This window comes from Neophocaena asiaeorientalis, unplaced genomic scaffold (assembly GCF_003031525.2).
Source record: "Neophocaena asiaeorientalis asiaeorientalis breed wild unplaced genomic scaffold, Neophocaena_asiaeorientalis_V1.1 scaffold154, whole genome shotgun sequence".
Classification (NCBI taxonomy): Eukaryota; Metazoa; Chordata; class Mammalia; order Artiodactyla; family Phocoenidae; genus Neophocaena; species Neophocaena asiaeorientalis.
Genome location: NW_020172982.1, coordinates 3,226,663 through 3,242,346, shown reverse-complemented (window position 1 = coordinate 3,242,346; position 15,684 = coordinate 3,226,663). Strand labels below are relative to the sequence as shown.

The 15,684-nt window shown below is 38.6% G+C and overlaps 1 protein-coding gene across 2 annotated transcripts in view; it reads left to right on the top strand.

Moving 5' to 3' along the window:
• ZNF385D (zinc finger protein 385D) overlaps positions 1-15,684 on the top strand; it is a 322,651-nt gene that overhangs the window by 227,151 nt on the left and 79,816 nt on the right. For both annotated transcript variants that reach the window (XM_024742048.1, XM_024742049.1), the window contains exon 4: positions 5,380-5,542. In XM_024742048.1, the coding sequence (XP_024597816.1) occupies positions 5,380-5,542 (163 nt within the window). The remainder of the gene's footprint in view (positions 1-5,379; positions 5,543-15,684) is intronic.

Below are 15,684 nucleotides of genomic sequence, written 5' to 3'. Positions count from 1 at the left end.
CAGAGGTCATGCTGCAACAATAATTAGCTTGGAGAGAAAAGGTAAAATGTACAGAGAGAATCACAAAGGCTTGGAAAGCACTTATATGGGGTTTGAGAGTTACAAGATTTCCAAGATTGATCTACTATCTTGAATTCATCCCTCTTGTATAGAAGTCCCCCAATTCCCTATGTTATCTGAGTTATTTTTTACTTCCTTTTACGGCTTGTTTTTAAGGCAAGAAACTTTTGATTATTTTTCTTGAGTAATACACATTACTCGCAGTTAGACATATGGAAAGGTTCAATCTTCAAATGACTATATATTGATCTTTTAAAACCTAGACATTGGCCACTTATACAAGAAGGGGCCATCTTTGGAGAAGATGTACTAATATTTAGGATGAGTGGTTCTAAAACTTTAGTATGCTTCAGGAGCACCTGGAAAGGTTGTAAAACACGGATTGCTGAGCTTCATAGCCATAGTTTCTGATTCAGTGGGTCTGGGAAAGAAGTTGAGAATTTTCATTCCTTTTTTTTTTTTTTTTTTCAAATTCACTGAATATCATCTTATTTCTTTTTTTAATTGAAGTAGAATGGATTTACAGTATTATGTTAGTTTCACGTGTACAGCATAGTGATTCATTCTTTTTTCCAGATTATACTCCATTATAGGTTATTATAAGATGTTGGGTACAATTCCCTGCATTTCTAACAAGCTCCCAGCTGCCACTGCTGCTACTCATCTGGGGACCACACTTTAAGAACTAATGCTTTATATGAGTATTAAATGAAACTGAGAGTCGATAAGAAGCAAATTAAGATAGAATCATTAGAAACTTTCTATTGATATATACAAAAGTGATATTCAAAATATTTAACAAGCCACTGAACAGTTAGAATGCATACTGGTCTTAATCCACATGGCTGAACCTATGCAGATGGCATATTAGATTTGAGTGAACTGTACAGGGCTTCCCTGGTGGCGCAGTGGTTGAGAGTCCGCCTGCCGATGCAGGGGACACGGGTTCGTGCCCTGGTCCAGGAAGATCCCACATGCCGCGGAGCGGCTGGGCCCGTGAGCCATGGCCGCTGAGCCTGCGCGTCCGGAGCCTGTGCTCCACAACGGGAGAGGCCACAACAGTGAGAGGCCCACGTACCGCAAAAAAAAAAACAAAAAAAACAACTGCACAGAGATAAATACAAATTTTAAACTTTTTTCCAGGAGTAGTTTTTCAATAGTTTTCAAAATAAAAATCTAAAGTAAGTGTTTTAGAGTTTAGGATACTATATCTTTTTATCATTTTTTTTATATCCAAAACAACAATCTAAGTTAAAGTTTTGAAATCAGATAATTTTCTTAAACAATAAAGAATTCCTCTGTTCAAGTATTATCTCTTGTCTCCCCAAAGAGGATGGTAACTTCTTTCATAACCACTCTTTATTTTTCTGATGTTACACTTTAATAGGATAATGTTCATTTTATTTTAATAAAAATTTAATGTGATAAAATGAAATGACATCAGAAACTAACAAAGACCACCTCGTTCTTTTTGAAATCATGTGTTCATGAAAATGAATTGGTTATCATTGCCATATATGTATGCTTATAGTAAACTTCCTAGTTCTTCAAAAGCCTATCACGAGACTTTATGCCAAAGACATGCAGATTAAAATTGTACAAGGTATTGGAGCTAAGGGAATAAAAGGATGCATGAACATTAATTTTGCAGTGAGTTTCACAGAATAATAGTGCTTTATAACAAAGCCTCATAGATAAGCAAAATAGATGTGTGTATATGTGCGCATGTGTTTCAAAATGATGAAACTCTCCCAAGTGTTCGCCATTTCACGGTTATTTTTATCTACTTTGGAACTTCAGTTGCATTTAAACCTGAAGGCTTTTTGAAATACTGAAGACAAATTTTGAAGATTGAAAAGTCTGACTGGCTACTGAAGGCTAGGATTGGTGCTGACATTTAAAGTGGCATCACTATTCCGCAGGAATGTGTGTGCATATCTTGAATGTCACCGCTTGCCTCTGGGATGACACTTGTTAGATTTCATGGTGTCATGTGCTAGTTCAAGGTCGGCGATAGTGATTTTTACACTATACCCGAATATTCCATTTATGATCTAAAAGGAACTTGTTGAAAGCAATGTTTTCTTGTTCTCTGTGTACTTTGATCACCTAATTCTCTTTGAGTTTTAAAATACAGAATTCTGACATGTGCTGTGATGAAGTAGTATACTTACTTAACTTTGAAATCATTCCTGTGAAAAATAATAGTCTGTTTGTGTTCGATGGTTCCCAGGTTTCTGAGGATGACTTGACTCAGAGACTGGCTAAGAAATAATAGGAGACAACCTTGGAGGGAAAATGGCATGCCACGTACACCCAGCACCTCTCTGCCCAAAGGCAAAGCAGATGAGCCCCAAAGACACATCTCTTTGTGTCTTTTTTTACACACATGATTCCTTCTTAGGCTGCAGCTTTGTCTACAGTCACAGAAAGGTTAGATGTGGCTGAAAAATCTGTCCAGTCCAGTGAAGTGGGCTAACAGGGTAAGGAGAGCTGTCTGGGCTTTCTTCATTTACACAAGGAACACGCCTTTATGCAACACACCTGTATCAAGGGGGCTTGCGGCAACATGGATGCAACTAGAGATTCTCATACTAAGTGAAGTCGGACAGAGAAAGACAAGTACCATATGATATCACTTATATGTGGAATCTAAAATATAACACACATTAACTTACCTATAACAGAAACAGACTCACAGACATAGAGAACAGACTGGTGGTTGCCAAGGGGGAAGAGGTATGGGGGAAGGAAGGATTGGGAGTTTGGGGTTAGCAGATGCAAACTATTATAGAGAGAATGGATACACAACAATGTCCCACTGTATAGCACAGAGAATTATATTCAACATCCTATGATAAACCATAGTGGAAAAGAATACTAAAAAAGAAGAGTTCAGGGGGCAGTATACATAGATATTAAAATTAATACCAGTAGAACCCAAGAGCAGTCCAATAAATTATACAAACATAAAGATCAATGACAAAGAAAATTTACAGTATCCAGAAGGGTTATCTGTCTGCATTCTGTTTACAACTTGTATATCGACTTCTACCCCTAGCACACACACACCCTACACCACCACAATCACATTGAGCCTACCCCGATCCGCCTCCACTATATCCAACATTTCCCCCGAAATTCTACAGGTCTCTCCATAGCATTTTGGACCTTCATACCATTCAACTTTTTCTTTTCAAATCTGTGGGAGGCTCACTTGCTTTTTTTTTAAATAGCAGATATTTTTAATTATTATCAGGGTGCTTTGGGACTATTATTCAATTAACAAGTGAGTGTGCATACTGTCTTGTTTTGCTTTTTAATATATCAGGGGTCTCAACTGGGAGCCTACCAACTATTGATAATTTGATCACTCTCTTTTCCCCACAACTCCCTGAGCCATTTCACTTGTTGGAAGCATTGGCTTAGCTGTATCTGTGCAGAGGGTTTTTTTTTCCAGCCGTGGGACACGGGATATAAGTACACTCTTAAGTGTCAGGATTCTTTCGGAGTAACTTTCTTAATATCTAAAATAGTGACATTCACCTGGTCCTATGGTGTATTAAAACAAAGTCATATCTGATTTGAAATACCACCGAGAATATAGATTTGCCAGGAACCTTAGAATGAAAGTATATGTACAAAATATATATTTTGAAGGTATATGTGGGGATAGCACTGTTTATCTCAACCTTATATTTTAATATGCATTATACATAAAGCATTCACTTCTATACCAGGAGTAGGAGATGAACCTTGCTTTAAGGGAAAGTACATCATCAGCTGTGTAGAGAAGACGACCGACTATATATTGTGGAATTAATTGAATACAGCATCATGCCCTCAAAAGATATACCCAAAGGATTTGAATTATTGGAAATAAATCAGGAAGGAGAAAAAAGGGACACCACTCTGTCCATCAAAATAGCATTTTCCATGTAGAATCAAACCAATCCAATCTATCACTGGTTCCTCAATTAACTATAGTAAGTCTTAACTTCATATTTTGACTCACACTATGTCTTTTGATGTTATGTGTTGTTGGAAAACTGATGCATGAGTGTCCTCTCTGTTCAAACTGTTTCTAATATACAATTTCCTTGTCCAGTGTTCTTTCAATAAAGGTACCTAGTCCTTTGAGGATACTTGTCAGAATGATGCAAATGAAGGTGTGGATTATATATTTATCTACTTATAAAAAGATATACTGCAACACCCTACCTACTACAGTTGCTGTGATGAAGAGGCCAATGTGCATTTTTCTGGCAAAATGGAACATTGAGTTTAAATAAGTCATGGGAAGTGATGCGTAGATACTATACAGAATTAGTCCTCCACCGAGATTTCTTCCTTGTGAGGTCATAGTTTTAAAGGTTTTGAGCTGGAAAACCTTCTAATCTAAGAATCTCCCTGCCCACTTCCATCTCACCCTAAACCACAAAGGCTTCCCCGTCACCACCAATAAATTAACATTAATAAATATATATTTTTAAGATGATTTTCTATCTCATTGTCTCTCCAATACCAAAAGATAAGGTTAAGAAAATATAAACTTGGGAATATATATATTACTATTTATAGAAATCTCAGAAAGCAAAGGCAAAAGTATTGCATCGGCCCCATGAAGTGCTCAAAACACACTGGATCCTCCTGGCAATGGACAAGGGCACAAAGGACACACGTGTTGAAAGAATACCTTGAACTCAGACTACCCTCTGTGGGAAGCAAAGAGAAAGAAAGAATCATAAAATTGCCTAGCTTCCATATACTCCATTTGGACTTCAGCAGTGCATTTGATTTTGAACTCTCACGCTCCCATCTCAGCCTCCAGGGTGCCTATTTCCCTTGTTATCGGTGAATTTTTCCTGGTAGACACCTGTTGGGTCCTGTATTAATAAGACACATTGTAGAAGGAGAAACATATTTCCGGAGGCAAGAAGGTGAGAGCTACTCTTTCTAGGGCCCTTGTTAATCTTTGGGAGCCCAGCATCTTCTGTGACAGAACAAAGGCAATACAGTTGTAAATTCTTATTTTTTTTTCTCCCACTCCACAAAGAAAATGTTATTGCTATGTTAGTGTCCATCTACATTTTTCTGAAGAGAAGCAATAGAATATTTCTTCCTTCCATCCAGAGGTTTTAGAACTTGATTCCCTTTGCTTCGTAGCATCATTCTGAATAGAACCCCACCGTTTGACCACAGCCACGATTCGCGTGAATGGTACCTATTATTGAAAGGGAGTCTGTATTTGCAGTAATACAGAGAATGCCAGTTTAGAAATGAGCCTGATTGCATGGTTCATTTTGTTCTCCTTTGTAGAGCCAGGCTGCGGCCCACTACAAAGGCACGAAACATGCCAAGAAGCTCAAAGCACTGGAAGCCATGAAAAATAAGCAGAAATCTGTAACTGCCAAGGACAGCGCAAAGACTACCTTCACCTCCATCACTACCAATACCATCAATACCAGCTCTGACAAAACAGGTTAAGCGACGCTTTTTGTTGTGTTACTGTCGTCCTCATCCTTGTTGTTCGGGGGCTCCTTCCCTTGCTTGACTGTATCTGTTGCTGGTGTTCCTTCCATCTTGATTCATGCTTGATCCATCTTTCTATGTAATGGTAATGCTTCCCCCTCATTTTTCCAGTACCCTTGAGCGATGTCGATAATCACTAGTAATGTTGCAGATTTTGCACTGGAAACAGTCCTATGGCTGTTTTAGAGGAACACAAGAGTCAGAAGGGCATCGAAAGCCATACCTCTTTTTTGAGAAGTGAACCTTTCTGGTGTGTATCGTTTGCATCTTGTAGGCAAGCACGTTAGCCTATAACCGCATGGCAGATTTGATTGAACTGTGAGTACACAGCAGAATATGCCAAATTAATCAAGAAGGCCCCCATAAGGGCATTATTCCTGACAGGGTTTATTCTCATAAATCCCAAACATTGCATTGTTTTAAGTAGTGGGTGTGTGAATCTGGGCTTGTTATGGCTGGGTAACCTTCCCTCTGCATACACAGGTAAGTGTTATTGATACCAATTATTCTTTTTAACAGTCTTCACAGTGAAATGACGGCCTCTGAATGGTGCCTTGGGATAGCTCCTCAAGCAACCAGTGTATTCACGGCAGGGGAAGCCAGTGGGGTTTCCATAAGCTGGCATTTAAAAATATAAGACCACTGGTCCTCGAAACTTACATAAAAAGAGATCCCGTGTGATTCATGGATGTACACACATCCATTTAATGAATCACTTTCTAAGAATACAAGGGCTGGTATGTGCCAGCTGCCTTCCGGCCCCTACAAATAGCAGTGGTCAGGAAGCATTTATATTGTCATTGATGGGAATGTCTTACCTAGAAGAGAACTTCTGGCCCTGGCTGATGAAAATATAAAGTCAACAGTGAACCAATGCAACAGATTAAAGCGACGTTATTACATGCGGTACACCCATGAGACATATGATACATAGTCCTCAAAGGATCTGGAGAGATGCTTGCTCCTGTGTGAATCTGTAAGGGACGACAGTGTCCTCTGTGAGTTCCCACAACACATTTTATATACTTCATCTGAATATTATTGGTGCATGCATCATGCCTCCTTCCTGAGTAAACTGTATACTCTCTGAGGCTGAGTGACCTCTCGTCATCTTTGTACCCCAGCACCTGTCTGACGTGGGGTAGGTGCTGAGTAAAATGTCTGTTGGCTGCATTTTCTTTCATCCCTTTGATTCTCTGATTCATCTGGTTTTGTGTCACAACATATAAAGGGGGAAGAAGAAAAAAAAAAACCTGTCATGTTCATTTCTTTGGTATTCAGAGCAAGAGCTGAATTATACCGTCTTATTAATTTAGATGTAAAACCTTGTAGGGAACACATTATTCTTTTCTCCATTAATTGAAAAGTCACCACCCTATTTGGGGGCCTGTAGGGGAAATGAGCAGTCTTGAAGCAGTTGAGTGTAATTTCTGCTCCCAGATATTGGCATCTGGGGTGGGATCCCTAAAGTCATACTCGCCATAGAGACATATATTCATTCCATTTGCAAAAAGACAGTAGGTAGGAAGAATAAAGATGTAAATTTGATGTAAAAGGTTTGATATAAAGAGATGAGTTTGACGTAAAGTTTTTGCTCGTTGCCAGACTCTTCTACTCCTAGACATTTTTATCAATAATGGCTGTTTGGATTACCTTGATTTCTCTTTAAAATGCAAAAAATCCCTGTTACGTTGAGATGCATGGCATTTAAAAATATATATATGTACATGGTAGGTAGAGCTGCTGACTGGGCTTAAGAAGTGCTCCCTTTGTGTCATCTCCATTACATAAATGAGTTATGAATACATACCTCCATCCCTCACCTGAGAGACTAGAGTGGAAAGGCTCTGTCCTCTTGGAGGATGAATGGAAACTAGTTTGGACTGGGTTGTGGGACAGAGCCTACATAAGATAGACAGAATTCTAGTGGGGATGCCAGATTCACCTAGTGGTTGGAATGGCATTGAAATGGTGAAGTGCCCTTTCTAGCTGGAGCTAGAGAAAATTCCAGAAGGACAGAGGGATAATAAAATCTGCAAAGTTAGTACAAATATCTTAAAGCCAAAGTAAGGAAGTGGTGGGCATCTGGAAGGGGTTGGCTTCCTGATCCAAGGGGACCTCTACCCACAAAGAAACGGGTCATACAGGTTGAAAGACTAACGAGTCCAGCACACTCGCTAGGTGTTTTAAGCCAAACTCTATCCTTATCTGGGATTTCTGCAAAACTACCTATGAGAAGTCGCCCAAGAAAGCTCTTGGAATTTCATAGGCTCTTAGCCCATTCGTACTGCAGTATGAATCTGAGGCACCTATGCTGATAAATGGGAGTTTTCTTAAAGCGATTACTTGTCCTTTTTATTACTGCCTGTGTCCTCATACTGATTGGGAAGGAGCACAGCTCTGAAAACAGGATGGGTCTCTGAGCTAGTTTCTTACAACAGTTAAATACTCAGAGGCAGAAGGGGAAAGAGAGAACACTCTGAAATCAAAGACCACATATTTTTTAATGATAAAAAATTGTAACCTTTCTACTTAATGTAAAAAGTTGTTTTGGGGTTTGTGGACTTAGCCATGCATAAAAGGTATAGAGACATTAAAACCACTTTCAGTAAGTTTACCAAATTGTTCCTAACAAGAATTTAGTATGTATGTAGGCCAATTGCTTTTAAAAATGCTTGAGTATACGGTGATGTGATAGACAAGAATCTTAGGAGAAGGTTGGGCAACAATAGTAAAAAAAAAAAAGAAAGCAAGAAGTGGTATAGACTTGAATTTAAAAATTGCTTAGGAGGTTTTCCTGGGATTCTTTAAAACACAAGAAATAAAAAAAAAAAAAAAAACAAAAAAAAAAAAAAAAAAAAAAAACACAAGAAATAGAATATTCATAAAAACCAAATTCTCATTCCAAATCTACTTACAAAAAGAGAATGTAGACAAACAATTCCTTCTAAATTCCTAAATCATGTGTTATGGGCTTAAATTGCTACCTTAGGCTAATAAATATGTCTACATATTTGGGCTTACATGAGGGCTGAGGTCTCAGACACTAACTTCGTGGTCTTGGGATTCTTTTCCCCTCCTTCTACCAGTCTGCAGGCTTTAGTGGTGAGCAATTCAATGATCCACCACCAGCCGCTCCCAGATAGCCTCGTTCCCCTACTGCTAGGCAAGAAGACACTCCCTAACGTTAATACATAATTTTAGTCCTTACAATCTAATGAGGAGTGTTTGGTGAATTTACACAAAGAAAAATTTACAGGCAAAAGTAATATTTTAAAAAATATTTCTAACACTCAAAATTGTTACGGGAGGGTGATTGCTATTCATTCACAGAATATTTCACAGAGCAAACATTTCCAAAGGTGACCAGAATAACTTTGTCTGACTTAGCGAGGTTTTTTTTTAAATTGAAGTATAGTTGCTTTACAATGTTGTATTAGTTTTGGTGCACAGCAAAGTGATTTGGTTTATATATATATACACACATATACATATATACATACATATATATATATATTATTTTTGGATTCTTTTCCATTATAGGTTATTACAAGATACTGAATATAGTTCCCTGTGCTACACAGTAGGTCCTGTCGTTTATCTATTTTATGTACAGTAGTATATAGTACTATCTGTTCATCTAATTTATCCCTCCCCACGTTTTTCTTTTAATGCAAGTTTTCTATACAGAAAAAGTAATGACAAAACTTAAGAAATTATGCTTAAAATAACTTGGCAAACATAGCTCAATTGATTTTTTTTTCCTGTGAAATGACACGTTCGCAGTTGTTAGATTAAGTCTTGTGCGAAGTCATCCTCTGGTCTTTCTTTACTTTCCCTTTGGGGACAGTTTTATTCATTCCTATGACCTATCCATTAGGTTAGGCTAGGTGAATCTTCAGTAATAAACAACTGCCAACTCCTGGTGGCTTTTACAGCCACTAATTATTGCTCTCACACCCTACAGAGCAGCTATGGGTTTTTGTTTTTTGTTTTTTTTTCCTTCGTTAATTTAACTCTAGGGCCAGGCTAATGAAGCAATCACTAGCTGGGCATTACCAGTTCTATGGAAGAGGAAAAAAGAAGGGTGTGAATCAATAGGCTTTTAAAGCTTTTTAATGCAAGTGACTTAACTTTCCTCTCCCTTTCCTTGGCGAGTCACATGATCAAGCCTGATTATAAAGGGCAGGGAAGAATAATCTTCTTCAGGGAAGGGGACAGGTATTAGAGAGCAATAAAAGCATCACATCCCACCATGGCTTCCGCCATCCCTGTGTTGGAGTCTCAGCATTCCACATCTCCAGCCTTGTTCTTCTCCTGAAATCTGACCTGATTTCTTTTTTTTTTATATACATTTTATTTATTTATTTATGTTTAAAACCCAGCTGCATTGTGTCTTTGTCGCTGCATGCAGGCTTTCTCTAGTTGCAGCGAGTGGGGGCTACTCTTCGTTGCAGTGCGCAGGCTTCTCACTGTGGTGGCTTCTCTTGTTGCGGAGCATGGGCTCTAGGTGTGCGGGCTCAGTAGTTGTGGCGCACGGGCTTAGTAGCTGTGGTGCACGGGCTTAGTTGCTCCACGGCATGTGGGATCTTCCCGGACCAGGGCTTGAACCCGTGTCCCCTGCATTGACAGGAGGATTCTTAACCACTGAGCCACTAGGGAAATCCCTGACCTGATTTCTAAGGCTTATTGGTCACTCACTTGGATGGCTTGTTAGCACCTCTATTTTGCAGGTTCAAAAAAAAAATAAGCCTCACTTTGACCATCCTCCCCAACTCTCTCTCCATCCTGCCTTTCCGAGTTTTACTTTTGGTCCTGGAGCTCATAGACCTGAAACCTTCTATCCGTCTTAGCCTCTTCTTCCTATCTCAGTCCACACATCCGTTCAGTGGTTGGAACCCACTCCCCTCACATTCCCAGAAGACGTCCTTCACTCTTTCACACATGGTTTCTACCCATATCCTGGCCTCATGGGTCTCAGTTTTACTCCTACCATTGCCCTAGCCTCCATGCAAGTCCAACTGCCTCCATTCTGGCCCCTTGACAACCATATCCTTCATGCTACTGCCCATTCATACTAGACAGTATATAAGGCACAGCACTAACCCACTCAGAAACCTTCATTGTGCCTTTATGCTGGACCTCATGGTCCCCCATGGTGTGATCACAACCTGCCTTTCCAAACTTTTCTTCTGCTGTTCACCTGCAATATTCACTAGAGACGTGATCCCCCTGCATCTTTGTATCTTATACTGTTCTAAATTTCTCCCTTAAAGTGTGTCACTTTTCTCTTCTTCGTTCTGCCTATGAAGTCCCATAAGAATCCGTATCTTCCTAACTGCCCTATCTTATTCTTGTTCACATATAATTTTTATGTCTTTACCTTTTCCTATGGCCAGATGATATGCTCATTTAGAGTACATACTTGCGTAATCCTTTTATTTATCTTTTTTTCTTTAAAGAGTACTTTTTGTGTAAAAGTAGGGTTTTTTTTGTTTTTTTTTTAATAAGTAGTTTTAAAACCTGAAGCAATCAGTTTTGCTCTCTTGTTCTTGAATTAAAAGCAAACCTCTAGACTTTTTTATTTGTGAATACCTGATTGCATGAAAGAACAATGGTTCTCATTAATCCAAAGAATTCTGAGATATTGCTCATCAAATTTCAGAGTTGCAGGTTTTCTTAAAGGTCATCAAGTCTAACTCCTAAAGCTTGTTTGTTCTTTGTTTGCTTCCTTTGAGATTCCCTGGTTACACAGGTAAAGAAGACTTGACGTTTCTAATGTTCCTTCAGTGACTATCAGTCAGGAGTTAATTAGTCTATTGAGTTTTAGATTTACGATAGTCATCCACTTGGTAAGATCTGAGAACATTTCTCCCTGGTTCTATTACATAATTCTCTCAAGTCTCAGCGAATTGCAAATATAGTCATTAGATAAAGCTACTATGTTACAAGTTAAATTTGCACTTTTCTCTCTTATGATTCAATCTTCTTTGTATCAATTTTCCCCTCTCTTTTTCTTTTTGGCAATTCAAAATTATCATCCAGGGATGTTGTACTTACCTGACCCAAAGGTGCCAAGAGTGAAATACTTTTGAATCTATTTATGAAAAGGTCTATGAATGCAAAGGAACATTTATTTACTCTGAATTAATAATTGATTCTAAGTGTTTATTGGAATTCAAATTATTTATACTTAGAGCGATGGAGACTTTTCTAGTGATAAAGAAGATATCCAATGGAAAGTGATATCCATTGACTACAAATAAATACATTAGGAAACAAAGCCTCTTTGTGAATGTCAGTCAGTTTTATAAGGTCACAGAGTCTGGGGTCTTTCCTTTCCTGAGCCTTATCCTCTCAAGCCAGCTGTTTACATCAGGCCCAGTGCCAGGCAGTGCTAGGCACACACTTTTTTTTTCCTTTCCATTTAAGTAGAAGTTAAATCATGAGAATGGTGAGTAGTTTGTAAGGAAAAGCCAGTCCAGTGCCGTTTAGAAAATAGACACATAGTTTTCAGCAGAGGACAAGAGAGAATTAGCTTTGTTTCTGTTTTCATAAGGAAGTTGGGAAAAGTTTGCTTTTCTTGACAAAGGCTTCAGACAAAGGTCCCAAGTGTTGAAAATTATAACAGAATACAAACTGGTTTGACATCAGAAAGCCATGCATCTTTGAAATTGTGTTATACATTTGTATGTATGATATTGTATGGAATATATCAGATGGTATTTTATTATATAAATATTTTGCATACATATTTATTGATATGCAAGATTCTGTCTTTAATACCTGTTCCTGAAATACCCCACTACACCAGGTCTTCATAATCAGCATTGCCCATTTTCTTTAAGAAGAGGAACACATGCTTTTGTGGCTTATGAAGCCATAGCTCTTTTGACCTTTCGGAGGCAATACAAAGTCATTTGAAAAGGGACACATTTCTATCAGCACTTACAGATCTGGTGTAGTGACGTAAAAATGCCCCTCTTGGCGGAGTAGAAATTGTGCTGGCTCCTGGGGTCTTTCTTTTCTCACCCATTCTCCCAAACAAAGACCCCCTGGAACAGTCACTAATACAATTAAGGACCCCATTGCCAGCATCTTGGCACAGGAGTTGAAGCACTGTTGCGAGATCACTGATGCCTTAAGTGGTTTTTCTCTTCTTAGCGCTGGCTCATGACATGCTTCTGACTGGTCAAAGAAAGAGCCTTTACCAAGTGTTCCCTGCTCAAGATGTGTGATAAGTACCAGCAGAGTGTACTGGTAGCAGATCTCTAGAGAGATTAAAAAAGAGAAGGGGAATTCAGAAAGGAAACACACACACAAACCCTAGATGCTTATTTGAATATTGTGGTTCCAGCATCCTTGTGTATGAATCCGTGATGACAGATCATACATTAGGGGTGATGTGGAAATCACAAACAATATTCGATCCTGTTCTTTTTGTGCCTGAGGAAATCAAGATGAATGGTATTGTGCTGATAAAAGCTTTGACCCAGATACATTATACAAACCCAATCCTTGAATCGCAGAAGAATTTCACCAAAAATTCTTCATCTGGACAGGAACGTGTTGTCTTCCTAAACGTAATGAATGAGTGAAGCAGTGAGGACCTACATTTCCTAAAGAACCTGTCGTCTATCCATATGGTCAAGGGCTGGGGTATTGTGTGCATGATAGGAGGGGAATTAAAACTAAACTGACAAGCTAGACGTAATTTATGTTATGGTTCAAAGCAACAGGGTCCCTGACTTGTGTGTGTGTGTGTGTGTGTGTGTGTGTGTGTGTGTGTGCGTATCTGTACACACTTCGTGTATGTGACTCTCTTTCTTTAAGAAATACCAAATTGAATAAAATAAATGATAAGCTAAACACCTAACCAGTATCTATGAAATAACAGACATCTGGATGAATTTTAAAAACTAAATTAAAACTCCCAGTGGCTTTGTCTACAGCTGTTACACTTCTGGAAACATCTGTATCTATGCGTGCATTTGTGTGTGTTTTTTAATTAATGGAGGGTTTTTTTTCTCCCCCTATTTTTATGTTCTTCTTAGGAATCAAGTGGACATAAGCTTATATAATGATAAAATATTTCAACTGCAAAATAATAATTCTGAATGTTAGACTCTTAACTATAACAAAAAAGTTTAACAATGATCAAATATGACAGAACATGAAGTGAGCACCTGTAAAAAACACGTGGACCATGAGAGAACTTTGTCTCCAAAGTGGAAAAGTGAAGGGTTTAATATCTAATAGTAATAGACATGAAACGAATGTGAAACAAAACATGTTAGCAGCACATTTCTTACAGTCAGGAGCCATAAAGCTTCTACTGAATTCTTGGTAAAACACAAACTGAAACAGATATTTAAATTAAAAATTATACTTGCATTTATGTTCAATGAATTCCAGACTCTTAAGCATGGCGTCAGAACTTTTTTGTGGTCTAACCTTTGCCTACCATTTTTGGCAGTCCTTCACATCTCTGTTGAACTCCAGCGCAACAAAATTACTTGAGAATCCAGGGCAAGGTGCGTATGTTCTTTTGCTTCGAAAAATCCTCCCTTATACCTCACCTCATCCCATGTATCACCTACGGAGGCACAGAGGATGCACACGTTGTGTGCCAGTGATGGATGCGCACAAACATGTACAGATAGAATCACGTTCTTTGCCTGGCTAATTCCCATTTCCAGGCTTCTGTGTAAGTTCCGTCCTAGCACCTACTGAAATTGTGTACCTTCCTACTTGTCAACCCCGTCAAATTTTCACCTCCTTGGTGGAGCATACACCTTCATCCCATATGTCGTTATCCCAGCCACTAGCAGTTTTACATTAAAACTGTCAATAAAGTGATGTATTAATTTTATTTTCAGGACTAGCATCCTAAGAATTCTTTTAACAGTGAAAACTAACACACTCCCAAAATATATAGTACCAATTTCAATGCCTAGAGTCAATATATTTTACTAATTGAATTATATTACATTTAACTACTTTATAATACACATCAAAGATATTAACCAGTGTAACTCAGAATTTGAATGTGCAACCCTTGGGTTGAACATTTCCCAGAGACAGCATAAAATTAAGTTGCTATTTTAATTACCTTAATTACATTCAGATTCATCATTAAATTACCCTGCTACTTCAGTTTCTAATGAGAGTGAAGAACATTTTAAAAAGCTCTATTGAGTTAGATTGACTATGTACTAACTGAGTTGTGTCACTGGTATCGGGTTAAATTTGAGGGCAGAGAGCATATTTAACTCAGTGGGGTGGAGTCTGCGCCATGTGGCCAGTACACAGCCTTTGCTTTGCTTTTGCTATGACTCAGTTTGCAGGCAGCCTTGACAGCATTTGATACTTACATGATTGCTCAAGTCAATTACCCTCAGACTAACAGCTGGTGGTGCCTGGCCAAACTCCAAGGTGAAGGTCAAGATGCAGAATGTGTAGCAGTCAGGATACTTACCCATTTGGACCTTATCTTAATTTTTGCCTGGCTTTCTGTTTCCTTGCCAGCTCTCTGGTAGAATTAAAGTAAAACCAGAAAAGAATAGTGCATTTCTTTCATGCTGCTCAGGAAGTAGAAAAGCTTGTGGAAAAGAAAACCTTTCCCATCCTTCTCTGAACTGGTCAGAGATTTGAGCATCTGACTCTTGAGCTCTAGGGTATTTATTTGTTCTTTTATCCACCCATTCATTCACACCCACTCATTGCTATTCAAATAATTTTGCAATATTTTAAGATACTGCAGGGCTGCAAAGTAAGGTACAGAATAGGTGTTCTACTCCCAGGGTGACTCCAGTCTGGTTGGAAAACAAGAAATAAACCTAAAATATAATCCAGAGTAGGAAATGATTTGTCAGGGGAAACCAGCAGATATACTGCCACGAAAGTCCAGAGCAATTGGAATGATCCTTTCATAGGAGGGAGGTAGAGGGTTCACAAATACTACTAACCACATGTGCTAAACATGTCAAGGGTGGTAACCCCTAAAACAACTCCTTAGATGAAGTGTTTCCCTTAAACATTTAGGGCATATTCAGTATTTCTTCCTGTCCTCTCGTGGTTCACTTTAGCAAG